General features: G+C 46.9%; 1 protein-coding gene and 1 non-coding gene across 10 annotated transcripts; one reads left to right on the top strand and one right to left on the bottom strand.

Moving 5' to 3' along the window:
• The first annotated feature begins 1360 nt into the window (after positions 1-1360).
• On the top strand, positions 1361-1433 carry TRNAQ-UUG (transfer RNA glutamine (anticodon UUG)). Its single transcript has one exon. It is a non-coding gene; the product is annotated as a tRNA-Gln (tRNA).
• Positions 1434-6834: 5401 nt separating this feature from the next.
• Positions 6835-19742, bottom strand: TXNL4A (thioredoxin like 4A). Of its 9 annotated transcripts, none has more exons than XM_049111489.1 (5): positions 19631-19742; positions 19073-19259; positions 10447-10550; positions 7342-7509; positions 6835-7253 (listed from the first exon to the last, which is right to left on the bottom strand). In XM_049111489.1, the coding sequence occupies exons 2-5, from the start codon at positions 19223-19225 to the stop codon at positions 7082-7084; spliced, it is 597 nt and encodes a 198-aa protein (XP_048967446.1). In that variant the 5' UTR covers positions 19226-19259; positions 19631-19742; the 3' UTR covers positions 6835-7081. The 9 variants fall into 9 exon arrangements, with proteins under 9 accessions (XP_048967446.1, XP_048967450.1, XP_048967454.1 ...); XM_049111493.1 differs by having other exon boundaries at positions 19073-19268; positions 19631-19729; XM_049111497.1 differs by having other exon boundaries at positions 19073-19247; positions 19631-19729.
• Positions 19743-19871: the final 129 nt, after the last annotated feature.

The raw sequence follows: 19871 nt of genomic DNA, 5'->3' as shown, positions 1-19871 counted from the left end.
CTTGTTTGCAGGTTATATAAACACAACCAAATAATTGTCCAATTCTCCCCTCTGAGCCAGAGTAAAATAAAGCTATGATCACCTAAAAGGGGTAATAGGCTCTCAATGTAAAAAATAACACTATTCCTGCATATCAGAGAAATCCTATTCTTCGTACAAAAGTCAAAATCGCAGAATTTTCCAGTTTAGAATTAGCCGCTATACACATTTTTCTGTGCATACAATTTTATATATGGTTGATCATGTTGTTTATAATCTCAGATCCTGTTCTCTTTTCATACCATAAACATATTTTCCATGTGAAAATTTCATTCACTTCTCACACTTGTTTTTATGGCTACCATTCTATCATATGGCTGTAATAATTTAAACTTTCCCATAACTACCCCTTGGACATTGAGGCAACTTCCCACTTTCTTGCTACTCTAAATGCTGCTGCAAGGAGCACTGTTACCATGAATTCTCTGCATATTTTTCCTTAAGGTCAGAAGTACAAGTGAAGGCCAAGTGCATTTAGTCAAAGGCATCTAAGGAAAGGAAGTGTCGTTTTATACTCCCTTGGTGGCACACATCTATCTTTTTCTTTTTTTAAATTTTACTTTATTGATTTATTCATGAGAGACACAGAGAGAGGCAGAGACACAGGCAGAGGGAGAAGCGGGCTCCCCACTGAGCAGGGAGCCCAACACGGGGTTCTGTCCCAGGACCCTGAGATCATGGTCTGAGCACTTAACTGTCTGAGCCACCCAGGTGCCCCTGCCATTATACTTTTAGCAGAAACTGAAGTGGATATTTGAAGGAAACTGAACAGGCTTGAGTCCTCATTAACAACATAGATCACAATTCAAAATCCAGAATTTTTAAGAAATTAAGTAGAAAAGAAAGCTTCTAGGCCCCTGAGTGGTGCAGTCAGTTAAGCATCCGACACTTGACTTCGACTCCAGTCTAGATCTCAGGGTCATAGGATGCTACCCCACATTGGACTCTGCACTCAGCACGGAATCTATTTGAGATTATCTTTCTCTCTCCCCCCACCCCCCAAACTCTTTCTCAAAATAAATAAATAAAATCTTTTTTAAAAGGAGGAAAAATGGGACGCCTGGGTGGCTCAGTGGTTGGGCATCGGCCTTCGGCTCGGGGAGTGATCCTGAAGTCCTGGGATTGAGTCCTACATTGGGCTTCCTGCATGGAGCCTGCTTCTCCCTCTACCTGTGTCTCTGCCTCTCTCTGTGTCTCTCATGAATAAATAAATAAAATCTTTAAAAATAAATAAATAAAAGGGGGAAAAAGAAAGCTTCTATTAGTTTTGTTTGTTTGTTTTGCTTCTATTAGGTATTAACTAAAATAAAAACATTGGGGTGCCCGGCTGGCTCAGTTGGTAGAGCATGTGACTTTGGATCTCAGGGGCATGAGTTCAAGCCTCACATTGAGCACGAAGCCAACATAAAACATGAAATAAAAACATTTACTGTCAGAAAAAATACTTCTTTCTAAAGTAAGTTCCAAGCTGATCCCCTTTCATAGTCTGACATTTACTATCTCAAACCACAGACACCTACCTTTACAGATTATTTGGCATTTTATAATATCAACTGTTTTAACATCTTCTTAACATTTTTACAAAAGATTGCTATTTTCCAGTACCCTGTTACATATATATTAGAAGAAATCAGGGCCACCTGGGTGGCACAGTTGGTTGAGTGTTTGACTCTTGGTTTCAGCTCAAGTCATGATCTCAGGGGTGTGAGATGGAGCCCCATGTCAGGCTCTGTGCTAAATCTGCTTGAGATTCTCCCCCCTCCCACTCTTGTTCTCTCTCTCTAAAGTAATAAATAAATCTTTATAAATAAATACATAAATAATAAAGAAAAAACCATAAAAAATAATTAATAAAAATAAATAAATAAAAATGCTCCCATAGGGGAAAATTAATAGATGGATTTACATGTGCTTAAACACACTTATTAATATAAACTACATTAATATGAAACTTTAGTAGCAAGCAGTTTACTCATAGAGTACTTAAGTAAAATGTTGGAAATTCAATGTCAAATGCTATATTTATATACTTGTAATTTAAAGCTCATTTAACACAAAATTTGGGAACTTATGAAAACATCAAGTTTAATAATACAGGGCTAAATTTGCAAATTAGCAGTTCTGGATGCAATTGTGTGAAGTTTTAAATTCTCACATTTAATTTCCTTTCTTTACAACCATGGTCTCTTGCCTGATCTCTCACCAAAGACTTTTAACTCTCTTCCCAAATCCCCTTTTAGCTCCTCCAAGGGGACAGACAGATCTTCTCAGAACTAAAATTTGATCAGAACTAAAATTGTATACCTGGTTCTCAAGGCAAAGCCTCTCATTGTTACCCCACCCCCACCCCCATACCTAACCACATCACATGCTCCAGTTCTCAAACAGGCCCCCGCTCTCTCCACCACCATGGGCCTCCTGCTGGTCACCATCTGGAATGCAATTACCTCTACACCCACTTAGTTCGCTTTTTAAATATCTGATCTCAGCTTGAAAATGATTTCCTAAGGGATTCTTTCCCTGAGTCTCCATCTGGGTCAGATCTACTTTTTATATGATCGTCTAGCACTCTACCTATTGACTGTCACAGTTGTAATTTCACTTTTACATGATCATTTGGCTATCTTCATGAGACAGCAAGCAACCAGATTGATTTTGCTCAGCCCTGGGCCCCAGGAGCTACTCAAACATTTTTTAACAATTTTTTGTACATGTAGATATGTGAGAGCTTAACCACTCTGCTGAACAAGAAAATCAGAGGCCAGATGGAGGATGTGGGCTTTAGCAGAGGCTGGGGAAGACTAGTGGGATGTTGCCCCACTACAGTGTGCAAAGCAATATAAATCTCATTAAGACGCTGTTGGTGTTCTTTGTATAGCTTTTGATGATAACTGTAAAAATGCTACAAAGGGTACTAAAACCAGATGTATTTTAAAAGTCATTAATAAAAATGATGCAGAAAAAGCTACTCAAAATGGCACCTATATAAAGGGAGTCCTCCCAAAGTTCCCCATTCTGATTTTTCAAGACATCCGGCTTTCCCAACTAGCACCTCAGCTTTCAGATAAGAAACCTAATGAGGCCATGAACATATCCTATATTTTAACTGAGCAACCTGAGGAACCAAAAGCTGGGTGCAGTTTTTGTTAACATTAGTGAGTGGTATTTAGGATAATCATAGTTTTTTGTTGTTGTTGTTGTTGTTTTTTATGATAGTCACAGAGAGAGAGAGAGAGAGGCAGAGACATAGGCAGAGGGAGAAGCAGGCTCCATGCAGGGAGCCCGACATGGGATTCGATCCCAGGTCTCCAGGATCGCGCCCTGGGCCAAAGGCAGGTGCCAAACTGCTGCACCACCCAGGGATCCCCAAGGATAGTCATAGTTTTGATTCTGTTAGTGCCCTGAGCTCCCCATCTCTTCTCTGCATGGGCTCAGAACAGTCAGGAAAAGGCAGTCTACCCTAGGGGCCCACACAGAACAACAATCTACTGCAAACACACAAGGTTGCCGGTTGTTTTTAATGCTTCAGATCTTTGTTTTGAATGTCTGAAAACTGTAAATAAATGACATCATGCCATAGTATCCTTCTGCACCTAGCTTCTCCATTCAGTAGTTTGAAATTCATCTATGTTGATGTATGTAGCTGTATGTCAGTCACTAACAGCTGTGTAATAATCCTTTGAATTGTTTCCCATTTGATTAATATTGTTTCCAAATAATGCTGCAATAAGCACTCTTGCGAATCTCTGTCCGTTTCCTTAGGGTACTTGATTACTTACTGCATCCCTGAATATATTCCGTACCTTCGGCTAGTTGTTGCTTCTATGTCAGCTGCCATGACTAATTCTGGACTTTGCACAAAGACCACCCTGGGGAGGACAGGAAACAGAAATTGTTCAGTGGTATACTTTCTGTACTAGTTAATTTCAACTTGAATAAAGCAATAAAGTAACACAGTGCAGCAATGGGGCAAGGTTGGTAGCCCTGCAGATCTAGGTTTGAATTTATGTCCTCTGCTGTGAGGTATAACTCTGGGTAAACGAAGCTTTAGTTTCCTTCTCTGCAAACTATCTACCTAGCAGGTGGTTGGAAGAATTTGCGAAAATGGCTTGTCAATCACTTAGTTCTGGATGAAGTAGACAGTAGATACATAATAATAGGATATGAACCTGGAAGAGACCAAACCATTATAAAGTAAACCATATTGGAGTTACAAAGCACCAGTGAAAAGATAGTTATTAAAGTCAAATGAATAACTTATTACAATTTATAAACCCAACAAATTTACAGTAACTACAGAGTTAGTTTACAAATGTGGGGTGTAATATTTTTGCTTATTTTTCTGTTAACAGCTAATAAAGCTTTATCAAGAAGAGATATAATTCACATACTATACAATTCACTCAACACAATTCAATGGGTTTTGGTATATCCACAGATGTGTACAACCATCACCACATAGAACATTTTCATTATCTCAAGAAGAAATCCCATACCCATTAGCTATCACTCCATTCATCCCCCTCCCCCTAATCTTAAGCAATCACTATTCTATTGTCTCTATGAATTTGGTTATTCCAGACGTTTCATAAAAACGGACTCATACGATATGTAGTGCCTCACCTCATTCACTTACCATGTTTTCAAGGTTCACCAGGCTGTAGCCTACATCAGTACTTCATTTCTTATGAACAAATAATATCCCATTGTACGGATGGACCACATTTTGTTTATCCATTCTGCAGTTGATGGACGTATGGGTGGTTTCCTCATTTTGGCTATTATGAATAATGCTGCCACTAAAGTTCCATCCAAGTTTGTGTGGACATACATGTTTAGTTATCTTAGGTATATACTTAGTACTGATATTTCTGGGTCAAAGGGTAATTCCCTATTTTATTTTATTTAAGATTTTATTTATTTATTCACAAGAGACACACAGAAAGAGGCAGAGACATAGACAGAGGGAGAAGCAGGCCCCATGCAGGAAGCCCGTTGTGGGACTCGATCCCGAGACTCTGGGATCACGCCCTGAGCCAAAGAGAGACACTCAACTGATGAGCCACCCAGGAGTCCCCCTATTTTATTTTTTGAGGAACTGTTAAACCATCTTCCAAAGGGTTGCCCATTCCACCTCTCCACCAGCAGTGTGAGGGTTCCAATTTCCCCACATCCTTGACAACACCTGTACTCATCTGATCTTGGAATCTATTCATATCTGTCTCAGTGAGTGTGAAATGGCATCTGCAGGTTTTGATCCGCATTTCCTTTCATGTGATCCTTGGCTGTTTGTCCTACCTTGGAGAAATGTCAGGAGTAGAATATTGAATGTCTATTATATGCCAGGCACTTGGGGTCATGATGATTTTTCCATTAGCCTCTCATTTGATGTGGCATTACACTCCCTATTTTGTAAATGGGAAAATTAAGGCTGGACCAATAAAGCTGAGGATTTGCATTTGAGTTTGAAATCCACTTCAAGCACACCTCATTTGTATTTGCTGGCTTGTATTTGTGTCTCAACCACAGTCAAACCACAGTCAATCTGGCCATGGCAGTGAGTGCTTTCACACCAAGAAGAGCCCACCAGGCACTATTCTGACACACGTGGGACAAACAGAGACTACCAACTCCCCCCCCCCCCCCACCTGGAATGGAGTTCCAGGAGGCCACTTGCCACAGTAATTGGCAGAGCCCGGCCTTGAAAGCAGACGGGCCCCACGCTCCACACTTTCAGTCTGTGTGCACAAGATGTGCCTGGGAAGATCCCAACCAACCACCTACCCACATGCTGCTGGGGTAGGAGAAACAAAAAACTGCATGTACCAGGAGCTGTGGTTGCTACAGAAAATACAGACTGCTTGAGGACAGTAGATACGAGCTCAGGAGGAATAGAAACAACTCTTACTCTATATTTAAGAGGAAAACTCTGGGGCACCTGGCTGGCTCAGTTGGTTCAGCATCTGCCTTTGGCCCAGGTCATGATCCTGGGGTCCTGGGATCCAGTCCCGCATCAGGCCCCCTGCACGGTGGGGACTCTGCTTCTCTGTCTCCCTCTGCCCTTTCCCCTGCTTGTGCTCATTCTGTCAAATAAATAATCTTAAAAGAAAAAACCCTCCAAGAATCATTATTTTATTGCACTGTTTTTATAGCAAGAATAAAAGACATTTTTCCCCCAAGTGTATATTCTTTCAGAACTCAACCTTTGGATTGTGTTGTGTGTTGCATTGCACCCCCAGTAAGTTCCCATGTCAGGAGTTCGGATCCCCAGGACAACATGCACCCACCCCCCCTTTTTTTACAACATGCCCTTATTTGGAGATGGGTCATCACAAATGTAATCAGTTAAGATAAGGTCATGCTCCTGTGGGGTGGTCTTCTCCAGTGACCAGCGTCCTTAGAAGAGGAAATTTGGACACAGACACACATGCAGCGAGAAGGCCATGTGAAGGTTGTGAAGGGGCAAAGATTCAAGCCACAGGATGCCAAAGATCGGCAGAAATTAGCAGAATCTAGGAGAGGGGCAGGGAACAGATCCATCACAGCCCCAAGGAACCAGCCCTGACCTGACCACACCCGGACCCGAGGCTCTGGCCTTCAGATTGGCAAGGCAACTCATTTCCATTGTCACCCAGTCTGTGCCACTTTGTTCTGGCAGCCCTGGAGAACTCACATGGATTCCTACTGCCACATGGGTAAAACATGGTGAATTCTACTCCAGTGCTAAAGATGACGATTAGTCTCCAACTGCCCAAACCAGTTATCTGTACGGCAAGGTTCATAAGAAATAAGCAATTATGACTTTCCATCACTGTGTACTTTATTCGTGTCAGCTAGGTATTTACAAATATTTGCTAATATAAAAATACAATGGCCAGACAGGCAAAGAGTTGATGCCATGCAACCCTTACTACAAAGACCCTCCAAGTCCTTGAGCTTTGAATTCACTTCCAAACGCTTTCTCTAAGGCTTTAAATAGTTTCAAATATTTCCATGTGAAAACAATTCTGCACCACTTCTGTGCACGGAGACTGGGCTGAGCTCAGTATCTGTATTTCGTGGAGTAGTCCTTTGGAGACACAACCAGGCCGCGGCCCTTCCGGGCGCCCCGGTACACAGTCTCGATGATGTCTATCATTTCCTGTTTGTCTTCCATGGCCCAGTTGATCTTGTTGTTGTTACCAGTACCCAGGTCAATCATGATGTGCTTGTTCCTGCAAAGAGGACATGGGGGGGAGGGGTCAGTGCTCACAAAAATCCTTCTAAAAACAGTTCCATAAAAAAAAAAATGCCATTTCCTACCATCTCAGGCTCTTGTTAAACATCAGTGAAGACAAGAACACAGTCAAGAGGATCCACCATGATTTAGAAGATGGAAATAATGTAAACACTATCTTAACACAGCCATGCTTGGTGCAAGCTCCTTCTGTATACTCTGCGACTCCCTCAGGACCCATGTCCTCTGGGGAGCTGAAAGGTCAGAGGGCACAGTTCTAGTCACTTGGACAGTAATAGCATTTTCTGGGGCAGAGGGGTGGCGGAGTGGGGATTTACTTCAGAAACACATGATATATTTTTTTAAATTTTTATTTATTTATGATAGTCACACAGAGAGAGAGAGAGAGAGAGAGGCAGAGACACAGGCAGAGGCAGAAGCAGGCTCCATGCACCGGGAGCCCGACGTGGGATTCGATCCCGGGTCTCCAGGATCGCGCCCTGGGCCAAAGGCAGGCGCCAAACCGCTGCGCCACCCAGGGATCCCAACACATGAGATTTTCATGGCACTCTTGGGAGCTCTGGGCGTATACTTTACTAAAGGCCCCAGTGGCCTCAGAATTTTTAAAAAGCCCTTATTGTGAAATTAGTATATTTTGCATTCCTACAATCAGGGAAGTAGACGATATTTTACGAATTTGTTTTTTAAAAGGATACTTTAAAAAATGATCTTGTATGTGCACTTGACAAAGAGAGTAATCTTTTCTGTCCTTGGTGCACTGTTTTCCCCAGGTCTGCTGAACATTAATTTGTTTTCACTAATTTAACTTTTCACTTGAACAAGAATGAAGCGCTCTGTCCTGCAGTCTCTGCTTTGGACACCTTTCAACCAGAGCGAGCATCCAAAAAGGCAAATTTGATGCTTCTCTACTGCGAACACTCACTTGCAGGGTAACACTGCGCACCCGCACTCGGGCCCAGGGATCTGCTCCTTCTTACCACCAGTGTGCCAGCCATTCTGTGTCCCTACGGGACACCAAACACCTGACTGTTCATGCCCACACTAGCCCCTAGGAATGCATGTGCTCTTTCTAAACTTACTTAGTACTTGTGTCTCTATAAATACCTATCCTCTGGCCCTTCTGTGTCCTTTTGCTAGTCTACTCAGCTGTGGCCAACCCATGAAGCTCAGTGATGGCAGGAACCCTGCTGTATCTGACTTGATGTCCTGGTGGAGACCACAAAACCTGGCAAGACTCAATATATGCATTTGGTGAAAAAATCAACAGCAGTACTGATGTGCCTCATCTTAGAATTCTGGGTCACAGGAAGAGCAGAAGGAGGGTCCGTATTCTCTTCTGAGGCAGTGCTCTGGTTCGGCTGCCACAGGCAGCAGGAGGCTGGACCCAAGACAGCCTCATAAGTCGCACCTGATGGCCTGGGGAGAGTTTTGAGCAGCACGAGAAAAGGCCTAGGCTGCCATGAAGAGCTGTCAGTAGAAACACGATCTGAAGAGCGCGGGTGCCTAGGGCAGCAAGGAACACAAGGCTGGGATAGAGGAAGGGCCTCGATACTTGGTGGCTGGACATCAGTGACCCTGTCCTGTGGTTCTGGAGAAGCAGAAGTCACAAGGATGCACTTGGATGGTCAACGAAGGAACTATCAAGCCAAGTCCTGCAGGGGCTGCCTGGTTTCTCCCCACTGCGGACAGCAAAGCAAGGAACACGGGTGTAAGACCCACGAATGCCCCTCAGCAGATACCAGATCCAGGAATGACCTTCTGCGGAAGCCCCAGGAAGCTCTGTGGCCGGAATGCTCAGTCCCAATGAAGAACAGTGTGCCCCACCGTCTTTGCAGATGCCCGGGGCAGGGACTTGGGCTGCAGGGACGGACAGTGCAGGCAACAAACCCCAGGGGCTACGGCTGAAGCAGGGTGGGAAGCCGCCCCATGGCACATGCCTTTCCTAGAAGAGGCTGGGAAGCCCCGGCTGAACTGTCCCAGGGCCCCTGAGAAATCAGAGCTGCTTCCTCTGCTGCCCTACTGGGTGCTGCCCTACTGGGTGCTGGGGAGCCGAGGTCACGCAGGATGGGTGTCCAGGAGCCCAAGAGGCCTCAGTCTTACTGATTTTGCTTAGGGGAAGGATGTGCATCTGTGGACCCGGAGTGCACACTATGGCAGACAAAACCCTACACTCAACCCTGAGAAGTTCCTGCCCTCATCCCTGGGATGGTGATGTGATGAGATGCCAATGCTCAGCAACATTACAGACACATAGGGTTGGGCAGGTGACCCCGAAGGTTACAGATCCACTGACTTTAAAATAAGGGGATGATCCTGGATTATCTGGGTGAGATAATTGCCGGCATAGCAGAAGCAGAACAGGGTAGCGCAAGAGACAGTGCAAGCCCCGAGATGGAAGGGGCTCAGGAACAGGGGGCCCCAGCACGCAGCCAGCGAGGACACAGCGGCTTCACACCCACAGCCATAGGAAGTGGACACGGCCACAACCCCACGAGCAGTGGCTTCTTCCCCGATTGATGGCCGGCTAAGGGCCCAGCGCATGACTGGCCTCCTGAGACCCTGGGAGGGGAGCCGCAGAGCCCCAACTCTGACCCACAACGCTGGGCTCCTACTACCTGTGCTGTTTTCAGCTGCTACAGTTGTGCTAACTTGTCACATGAGTACAGGCTGAGATACACCCTATACGGTCCTCACCAGCTGGGGAGCTCTACTTTCCCTTTACATCTAATGCTTAATGTCACTATTTGTCAACTTATGTAGTAACAATAAATAGAAACTGGGACGCCTGGGTGGCTCAGTGGTTGAGTGTCTGCCTTTAGCTCAGGGCATGATCCTGAAGTCCTGGGATCAAGTTCCGCATAGGGCTCCCTGCATGGAGCCTGCTTCTCCCTCTGCCTGTGTCTCTGCCTGTCTCCCATGAATAAATAAATAAAATCTAAAACAACAACAACAACAAAAACAAAAAAACAAAAAACCCAGAAAATTTGACAAATAAAAACAATGTCAAATGGTGATTTCTTTCTGCTTAAAATCTCCACAACACAACTTTTTTGACTCATGATGTTGCTCAACTTTATTATGTAAGTACCATCAAATGTAAAGATATCGTGATTACATCAAGCTTCACACCAACAATATTTAAGTGAAACGATGATTTTAAGAGAACATACCTGAAGAAAAACATGACAGTACACGGATCGTACAACTCATACATTTTGTTGAAGTCAGGCACTTCTGTAATATCCACAAGATAAATAACTGCAAAATTTTTAACCTAAAAGAGATTGAAAAAAACCCTATAAAATGTCAATTTTTTATTTTGTAAAAGCACATTTAAAAACAAACAAGACTCTGTGTATAAGAGGATAATTTTCAAATCAATTCCCCAGCCTTTTTTCCCAGTAGAGCTAACATGCAGGAAGACAACCCAGCTGGTTCATGGTCCTGACACTGGGCTGTCTATACCTGGTCTAACATTTCCAGGATAGCAGGTTATGGGAATCCTGCAGAAAATGTCCACAGCTACATTATTCATGTCGACCTAGTGATAATCTGTATGAACTTTTCCAAATACTTCACTGCACACAATCAATAACTGCCCTTAGAATTCAGCCCTATGATTCCCCCATTTAGGTTCAAGCACTTGCAGATACTAATATGCTAGTACCCCAAATAATACTGCACAGAACACATGTTCTTTAACTTTTTTCACTAATTAATTGCTATAAATATATGTTTAGTAAGTTCTTTCCCACTTTTCCTGGTGTATATATATGCTCACATATGTAAATGTTTATACTGTTTTAATAAAATGTGATCATACCACATACTTTATATCCTGCTTTAATTACAAACATGCTCTTGTATAAATTACATACTTTCCCCAAACTTTTTCTTTCTTGTGGGCACCAAAGCAAGGCTTTTTTTTTTTTTTAATTTTTTTTTATTTATGATAGTCATACAGAGAGAGAGAAAGAGGCAGAGACATAGGCAGAGGGAGAAGCAGGCTCCATGCACGGGAGCCTGACGTGGGATTCGATCCCGGGTCTCCAGGATCGCGCCCTGGGCCAAAGGCAGGCGCCAAACCGCTGCACCACCCAGGGATCCCCAAAGCAAAGCTTATTGATCAATAGTACAAAGCTCCCAAAAAGGGAGGGGATCCGAGAGGGCTGCCCCCCAAACAGAATTTTTATGGCTATATAATGCTTCATCAAATGGTTATGTCACTATTTTGTCATTCTTCCATTATTATCTGATTTTTCATGAAAACAATTCAGATTTTTCATTAATACCAATTATTCACCTGTGAACATTCTTACCCTTAAATTTGTGTACGTATTTCATTATTTCCAAAGATAAATTCCTATAACAGAACCTGTACCACAAGAAGGTGGCATTTAAGGGCCTCTATAAACTCCATTTTAAGGCCTTCCAGGAAGCTCACGCCACCCATAGGTTACAGATTGAGCTGCGCCACCCACAGGAAGAGACATAGCGGAGCCCTAAGCCCAAAACTCAGAATGTGGCCCTACTGGGAAGAGGCTCCTTGCAGCCACCACCAGTGAGAAGACTGGCCATTCGGATGGTGTCCTTTAGAGAACCAGCCACGGATGACCTGTGGGGAGCAGGAAAGCCACGGACGACCCAAGCACGGAGGATGTGCCAAGGCATTGTCCCTACAGGATTTCAGAGGCAGCGTGGCCCTGTGGACACCTTGGTGTGGGGCCCCTGGCCCCCAGAACGTGAGATAATAGACTTCTGTTGTTTTCTCTGCCCAGTTGTGGGGCTTTGTTACTGCAGCCCCAAGAAACGTGTACAACAGTAATTCTAAAATTCTGAATATAATTTGCAGATGAAGTAACATGGTATCTGGGACCTGTTTAAAGACTGCAGTATAACGATATCAGGGCTCAGGTGACACAAGACTGACAAGTATCGGTCACTGCTGGACCTGCGCGGTGGGTTGAGGGGTGGGCTTACCCTCCCCTCCTCTCTGCTTTCAGGAACATTAAAAAGTATTTAACATAGAAACCTAAGCCACCATCACCAAGGAAAGTTCACCCCCCAGCTCCCGTCAGAAGCCTCAGAACCTCACATGTTGGCTCCTGTGTGGATGCTGATGCCCCCACGTGCCCCATCGTCCAGAAAGCCTTTATATGGCTGATCCAATCTCTGTGAACACATTCCCAAAACCCTGGATTCCTGTGCCAACAGTGAGCACCTCCTTTATTTTCATGGTTAGCTAGTAAACTGTATTCTGGTTTTATTTAAAATAAGACAAACTGTACCACAGAGGTTAAGCCTGTGTGACAGTCACTGTTCAGATACACAGATGGTCTGGCAGCAGAAGCAAACCATCACGTTAGGTTCACTTCCCCCAAACATGAACATGCTCCTACCTCACTGTAGACTGACCGCTAGCTACTCTGTGCAAGGCCCTTCTCACCCATGACTTATAGTTCTTCCAAATTGGGACATTACTCCAGTTTTGTGCACAATGAAATCAAGGCTCAGAAAGACAAAGCGCCTCTAAGCTGCAAGGGAAGCAAGTGGCAAAGCTGAGACTCACCGTGTCTGGCTCTGAAGGCCAAACTCTGGATGGATCCCCTACCTGAGCCTTGAACAAACTGGCGTGCCCAAAGGGGACAGGAGGCCTGGGAGGGTGGGGAGTGTGCCAGCCGGGAGAGCCGCGTGTGCACGAGAGGACAAGGCAGGGACAGAGGCAGTGCCCGGGAAGGGGGTTAGATAGAGGTGGAACGTGAGCCTGGGGACCTTCTAGGCCACAGTTCAGGTGATGAAGCTGTTTACAAGTAAGGAGGGCTTGGAAACTTGAGGAAACGAAGGAGCACCTGTAGAGACAGTCTTACAAGGCATGCTGGTGTGCTGGTGTGGCTGTACTCTGGGCACCACTGCCTACATCCAACAGGGGCTGGGCCGTAGCCACTGCAGAGCCAAGGGCAGGTAAGGGGTGGCCAAGGAGATGCACTCACAAACCGAGACCGGGGACCTGTCCAGGGAGGTAGGTGGTCAAGGCAGGTGAAGTCCACGTGCATCCATGACTCTGGCTACTGGAAGGTCATCCACCAGTGACTGTGCCAGACAGCGCAGGGCTGAGGTGCGACCAGCACAAGGCACTAAAGAGGGACCGGCCCCACTAGGAGGGGGCCATGAAGAAAGGATGTCACTGAGGGACGGTGCAGAGGCAGGGCCTCCCCTGGCCACCCCCAATTCCCTCTTTTCCTGGTGAAACAGGAGAAGGCAGCTGAGCAGCATACAGGCCCAAAGAGCCTCCGTGCAAAGTGTTATTTCACTCCACAGCCGCCCCCAGATAGCAGCACTCTCCTCTGCGGAGCGGTCCTGGCAAAGTGACCCTGCCAGTTCTCATCCTGCCTACACTAGAATTTCACTAAGCAGAGACACTTTCTTTTATTGCTTTCTACGTATAAAACAAAGATACTATGGTTTAAAATAAAAGATTTTTAAAAAGATTTTACTTATTTATTCACGAGAGAGACCGAGAGAGGCAGAGACGCAGGCAGAGGGAGAAGCAGGGTCCCAGCAGGAAGCCCAATGCAGGACTCGATCCCAGGACTCCAGGATCATGCCCTGATGCACCACTGACTGAGGCACCCAGGAGCCCCTAAATGTTGGTTTTTTAGTGAAACTTTAAGAGCGGGACCTCTTTCCTTTAGCCTCCAATGATGAGTAAGAAAACTGTAGTTTATTCAGAGTAAAATAAACAGGGGTGTCTGGGTGGCGCAGTCAGGTGGAGTGTCCAACTCTTGGTTTCAGCGCAGGCTGTGATCTCAGGTCGTCCCAGGGTCGTGGGATCAAGTCTCTGCTGGGGTCTCCCTCTGCCCCCCCTCCTGCTCCTCCCACCACTCACTCACATGCTCTCTCTCTCAAAAAAAAAAAAAAAAAGAAAAAAAGAAAAAAGTACAATAAACCACCAAGTGACACCCACTACTTGTTTCCTTCCCATCCATATGAATCACATCATGGTTCTGCAGGCAAATTTGAGGCTGGGCACCGTGAGTTCGCTGTACCGGACTCACACACAGCACCGGTAAATATGTTTACTGAATGAATCTTAACAACAAACTTGTATTTCGAAAGGCAAGAAACATAATGTCACTAAAAATGTGTTTCTGGACAGTGTGAGCTTAGTGACGTCATCCTGAGTTTGGAGTTCAAGCAGACCAGCCTTCAGGCATGGTCTGGTGCCTTCCTGGGAGGCTCTCAAGCTCCTGCAGCTCAAGTCCTTGCAAAGGGAGGGGTGGCCATCAGGAGCGTGGCCAGGTGATGGCCGTCCCGCGGCTCTGGGGCCTTCCTCCAACTCTGGGCCGCCCGACAGTGTCCTTCCTCTGAACAGCCTCCGTCTGCCAAAGCTTCTCCTAACATGGGCTACATGGCTTCTCATCTCAAGCCCTTCCACAACAGTCTCATCTATTTCACCCGTGTCACACCTGGTAGGGAATCTGTGATCCACTACAATCCTGTGTATTTTTTATAAAACTGAAATGAAACTAGGGGTCTACTCTATTTTCTCTATTTAAAAAAGATTCACTTTGAAAATAGAGAAACAGAATGGAAAAACCACTGCCATGTGTCCAGCCCCGTATTTTTAAGTGAACTCTAACCCCAATGCGTGATCTTGATCAAGGCCCCAAGATCAAGAGCGCCCGCTCCACTGACTGAGCCGGCCAGGTGCTCCAGCCCAGTATTTTTTAAACAAGTTACAGAACTTAAAAATATACAACAATCAAATAAAATCAATAGGAGTGTCTTGTAGTGAAAAGTCCTTCCCTTTCCCCAGGCCCACACACTCACGTGTGAGGAAGTCATGTTTGCCCTCCTTTCTCCAGCTGACATCATTAGCAAATGCCCACAGTATTTAGAAAATCATTTTTCTACATGATTTCTAAAATAATTTTTTAGCAGCCAAATAATACACTATCGGGTGAAGCAGACATTCCCGATTCAAATCCCAACTGTCCATTTCGCAGCCTGAACAAGTGACCTGGTGTACCTGCCTCAGGGATGTGAAGGTCACACGGGGGTTACCTGCTCATGATCTAGAGATTACAGTCGTCACGCTGCTGTCCTATCACCGACCCTTTCACTGCTTCCAGCTCTGCTGAGAAATCACAGCAAATGTCCCGTGGAGCAGAAGAGTCCTCTTTAGGACTGGAGAGCTGGGCTACTGAGTTCTAAGGCCTTTCATGCGATGCCCAATTGCTTCCAGAAGTGTGTCAGTATTAACCCTCTCGGCACCACTGCAGTAAATTCCTTCCCTCTGACGTATGAGAAACGGCAGCATGCTACTTCAACGTGTGCATCTCTGAAGCTTACTTAACCACTAGGATCTCTTTTTTTTAGGTTCTTTGCCTCTCTACCCATGGGAGTCCTCTTTTTTTTTTTTTTTTTTAAAGATTTATTTATTTATTCAGAGAGAGAGAGAGAGAGAGAGAGAGAGGCAGAGACACAGGCAGAGGGAGAAGCAGGCTCCATGAAGGGAGCCCAACGTGGGACTCAATCCCAGGTCTCCAAGATCATGCCCTGGGCCGAAGGTGGCGCTAAACCACTGAGCCACCCGGGCTGCCCGCCTACACGTTTTATAAGCACACCTCCTTTTCCTTCAACAAGTCACTGACCAAGCTGTGCAGCCGTCCTTCATCATATGCCACTAAATCTGTTTCCAAGTCGACAGGACTCACGCAAATCACTAAGGCAAGAAGGGCAGCACAAGGCCACCGGTCCAACCTTTCCCACAGAGCTCCTCCAGCTAAGAACCCACCCAGGAAGCTGGGGAGCATGTTCTGGACTGTCAATTGGCACAATGTATTTTAGTTCCAAAGAGTCCATTTTTAGGTAATTCACGTCGAAGCCTCAAAAATACTGCGCAATGACTTTATTTTCCCAAGCTGTCTGCCTGATTAGCAACTTCTGTAACGTGAATGACGAGGTCACTGATAACAGTGGCTAATGACTCCTGCCTGTGTTACCTGCCACGTGACAGGAAGTGGTCCAGAAGCCTGTTATGCTAATTCTATCCTCACGACTATCAATGGGTTAGGCACTACTACCCCTTTCTTGCAGACAGTAAAGTGAGGCACAGAGACAAGTTATGTAGGATCACACGGGGAGCACGTAGCAGACACCAGCACTCCATGCTGCCCCTCATAGCCTGCTGCTAGCTCCAAGGTCACTGCACCCAGAAACACAAAGCCATAGCAAACATACACAAGTTCCTGGCGCGTATGAGATACCTCATTTGACTGCACGTCACCTCCAGAAAGATTCAATTTACTTTATGCAACTTAAGAATGATCCCTTAAAATCATTTCCAAAAAGTTCCATGTCTATTTGTCTCATATACAATTTTCTTGAATGTATGATCCTGAATCAATGATGTCACCGAGGTTTTGCAGATCTTAAACTATTTGCATGGGTTTTTTTTTTTAACATGCAAAAATTAAAAGTCCCATTTATTCTTCCCCATCGTGGGGTTTAAGTTAACAGCGAGCTGTGACAAACTGTTCCTGCAAAATGGTAAGACAGCTCAGAGGTACACAGCCTCTCCCTGAGGCTGTGCATAAAATCAGATTTTAAATAGGAAACTTTGTTATTACCACTCTACCAAGCTCCAGACATCTGTAAAATCATTAAGCTTACCTCCCATGTTTTCAGGGCAGCTCAAAACTAATACAGCATGAGGTGGTGGCCTCATGATGGTTGGCACCATCAAAGCATCAAGTCAACACACCACATTCCCGGAGAAACAATCTAATCAAGTCCAGCCTAAACGGTGGAACTTTTACTCACTTTAAAACAGCTGGGGTATCCAAACAGGGCTCGAGACAGGATGAGGAAGATCCCCCACTATCTGCCATTTCTGCAGAGGGAGATTTTTAGATAGTTAAGTTGTTCTTTATACTAAAACTTTAAATTTCAAAAATTCCTGTTGAGCTCAAGAAGGACTTCCAGAATTATAAACTCATGTTTTGCCTTTACACAGAAGAAAATAAAACAATTATCTTGTGATGAGTTTCAAGTTTGCATTTCTAATAACTGTACTATATAATATTAAAAGTTTATTAAAACAGAAATCCAAATTTTTGGACCAAAGAAAAAGTACCTTAAAGATAAAACAAAGACAAATACTCAAAGTGAGCCCAACTAAACTGTTCTTATCAGTAGGTTCGATCCCAGAGTGCGTTCCTCAGTGATCCCGCAGTCCAGCCTACAGCTGACACACAGGGATGGGAAAAGAACAAACAACTTGCTGAAAGTCCCTAAGAGCTCAGGTTAACACAAAATCTGTCTCCCAAAGAAGAGCGTCTTGCTGGGTTTTGCCTGGGTATGAAGAGCCAAAGGAGCCTCCCGTCTCTAACCATCCTGACCCTGCACCGAGGGCAGCAGGAGCTGGTCACCACCTGGTGTTTATGCCCCCACATGCCCCGCACAATTCAGAACACACACCCTACGTTATTTCAAGGTCAACAGAGCAGCAATGGTGTTTCTCAGGAAAGTGCTTGGAGGTGGTTCTTCACTGACCACAGCAGTGTCTGCTTTTGACGCGACAAACTGGCGCCGCAGCTCTCCCGAGCTCCCCAGGCACCTCCTCAGGCTCCCCAAGAAGAGAAAGGGAACGGCCAGTCTCCCAGCACCCTTACTCTGATCCCGAACTCTGCCAAGTGGTTTTTGGAAGCCACTTCAGAATTCCCAGGGCAGCTTTTGGGCAGAGCTGTGTGTGGACCTCACCCCAGACCTGCAGAACGAGAACCTCGGAGGTGCACCTGAGCAAGTCTTCCAAGCGATCCTCACGTGACTGACCGGAAAGACGGCCTCCACAGTTCCACGGTTCCCAGTGCTACCACCCGGCCTCGCTTGGCTTCTCCCGCCACACAGGAGATCAGAAAAAGTAGCAGTGGAAGGTCAGATAGTTGTTAGTGAACTAACCTCAATGTGGGGTCCTGCTCTGACCCCCGAGACTTCGCCTTTCCCAGACACATCTGTCCCTACACCTGTTACCATGTACTGAGCTATCTTAAGCCCTTCTTCCTCTGAAAGAAATCATGGCTTTAATGTTTCCATTACTCTTGACCTCTCCTTATTTACGGAATATCAGTAAGTAATCTATGAATTGGCTACAACTACACATCCAAATGAAAGTTCTCCTGAAATGAGCCCACAGAGCCCACAGGAGAGCACCAGGTGCTGCTGGTTCTGGAACTGCCAACAGAGCCTCCGACAAGCCAGGGTGCCAGCATGGTGACCCAGACTGGGTCCAACCAGGCAAGTCTCCCAGAGCACGTCTGAGCTAGGAGTGCACTTAGGGCACAAAGACCGGGATGGAGAACAGGCTTTCCTTCCCCTGACAGGCACGACTGCCTCCCACACACAGGGAGCAAAGCACCAAAAACTGGCAATCCTGTGCAGCTACCTGGCTAAAATGGCGTTCCACGAAGTCCCTAGGTGTGCTGCTCCCAGCTCCGTGGAGGTGGCACCATGAACCCCTTCAAAACCTGGAGACCAGGGACACACTGCTCCCACGGAAGGACCGTAGCCTCGGGGCACAGGGTCAGGCCCCCTGAGCCCGCCGCACCCTACCCTCTGAGGCCTGGAGCCTCCACGCGGGGGTCAGGCCCTTGGACCCTGCTGCGCCTCTGCAGCCTGGAGGAAGAGGAGGACCTGCACGCGGTCACCTCACTCCAACCCTGCAGCCACCTAGCAAACGGGGCAAACCAAAGACCACAGCTTCCTAGGCTGACGCTGGGCGGGGGGCTGTGTTACCTTCTCCGCGATGCTGTACAGCACCTCGTCCATCTTCATACACGTGGGGTCCCAGTCGTGTCCAAAGCGGATGACGACCACGCGGTCCTCCTCCGACAGGATGGCCTGATCCACCTGCCAGCCGTTGTGCAGGTGTGGGAGCATGTACGACATCTCGGGGCGGCTCCGGGTACACCTGCGGGCACACCTGCGGGAAATGCGCGCACCGGCTCCTTGCGGCCGACTGCGGGCAAGGGCTGCACGTCGCACCCGCCCGCGCCCCTGGGTCCCACAGCAGACCTCACCCCCCCGACCCCTGGAAGAGGGACGGCACTGAGGGGACGCCCTGCAGACCCAGTCCCCGGTGCGGAGGCCCCGGGGTCGCCCCCATCCGTGCCCCTCGGTCCCGCCGCGGGGAGGGCCTGGGACCCCCGCAGACCTTGCCCCCGCCCCCGGCCCGGCCCCGGCCCCGGCCCCTGTCAAGCTCTACCCCTGGAAGGAGAACGGGGCCGCGAGGACGCCCCGCAGACGCCAGCCCCTGCCTCCCTCGCCCCCGCTCCCCGCTCCGTCCGCCCGCACCTCAGCCGACCGCAGCCTCCCGCGCGGCAGCCCTTCCCGGCGGGGACGCGAGCCGGTCGGTGCGTGCGCGTGGCCGCCGACGCGAGCGTGAGCGTGCGCGTGGCCGCCGACGCGAGCGTGAGCGTGAGCGTGCGCGTGGCCGCCCGACGTAAGCGTGAGCGTGAGCGTGCGCGTGCGCGTGGCCGCCCGACGTAAGCGTGAGCGTGCGCGTGCGCGTGCGCGTGCGCGTGGCCGCCGACGA

The sequence above is a fragment of the Canis lupus genome, chromosome 1 (genome assembly GCF_003254725.2).
Source record: "Canis lupus dingo isolate Sandy chromosome 1, ASM325472v2, whole genome shotgun sequence".
Taxonomy (NCBI): Eukaryota; Metazoa; Chordata; class Mammalia; order Carnivora; family Canidae; genus Canis; species Canis lupus.
The sequence above is the reverse complement of the archived record's forward strand: the minus strand, read 5'-3'. Positions and strand labels throughout refer to the sequence as shown.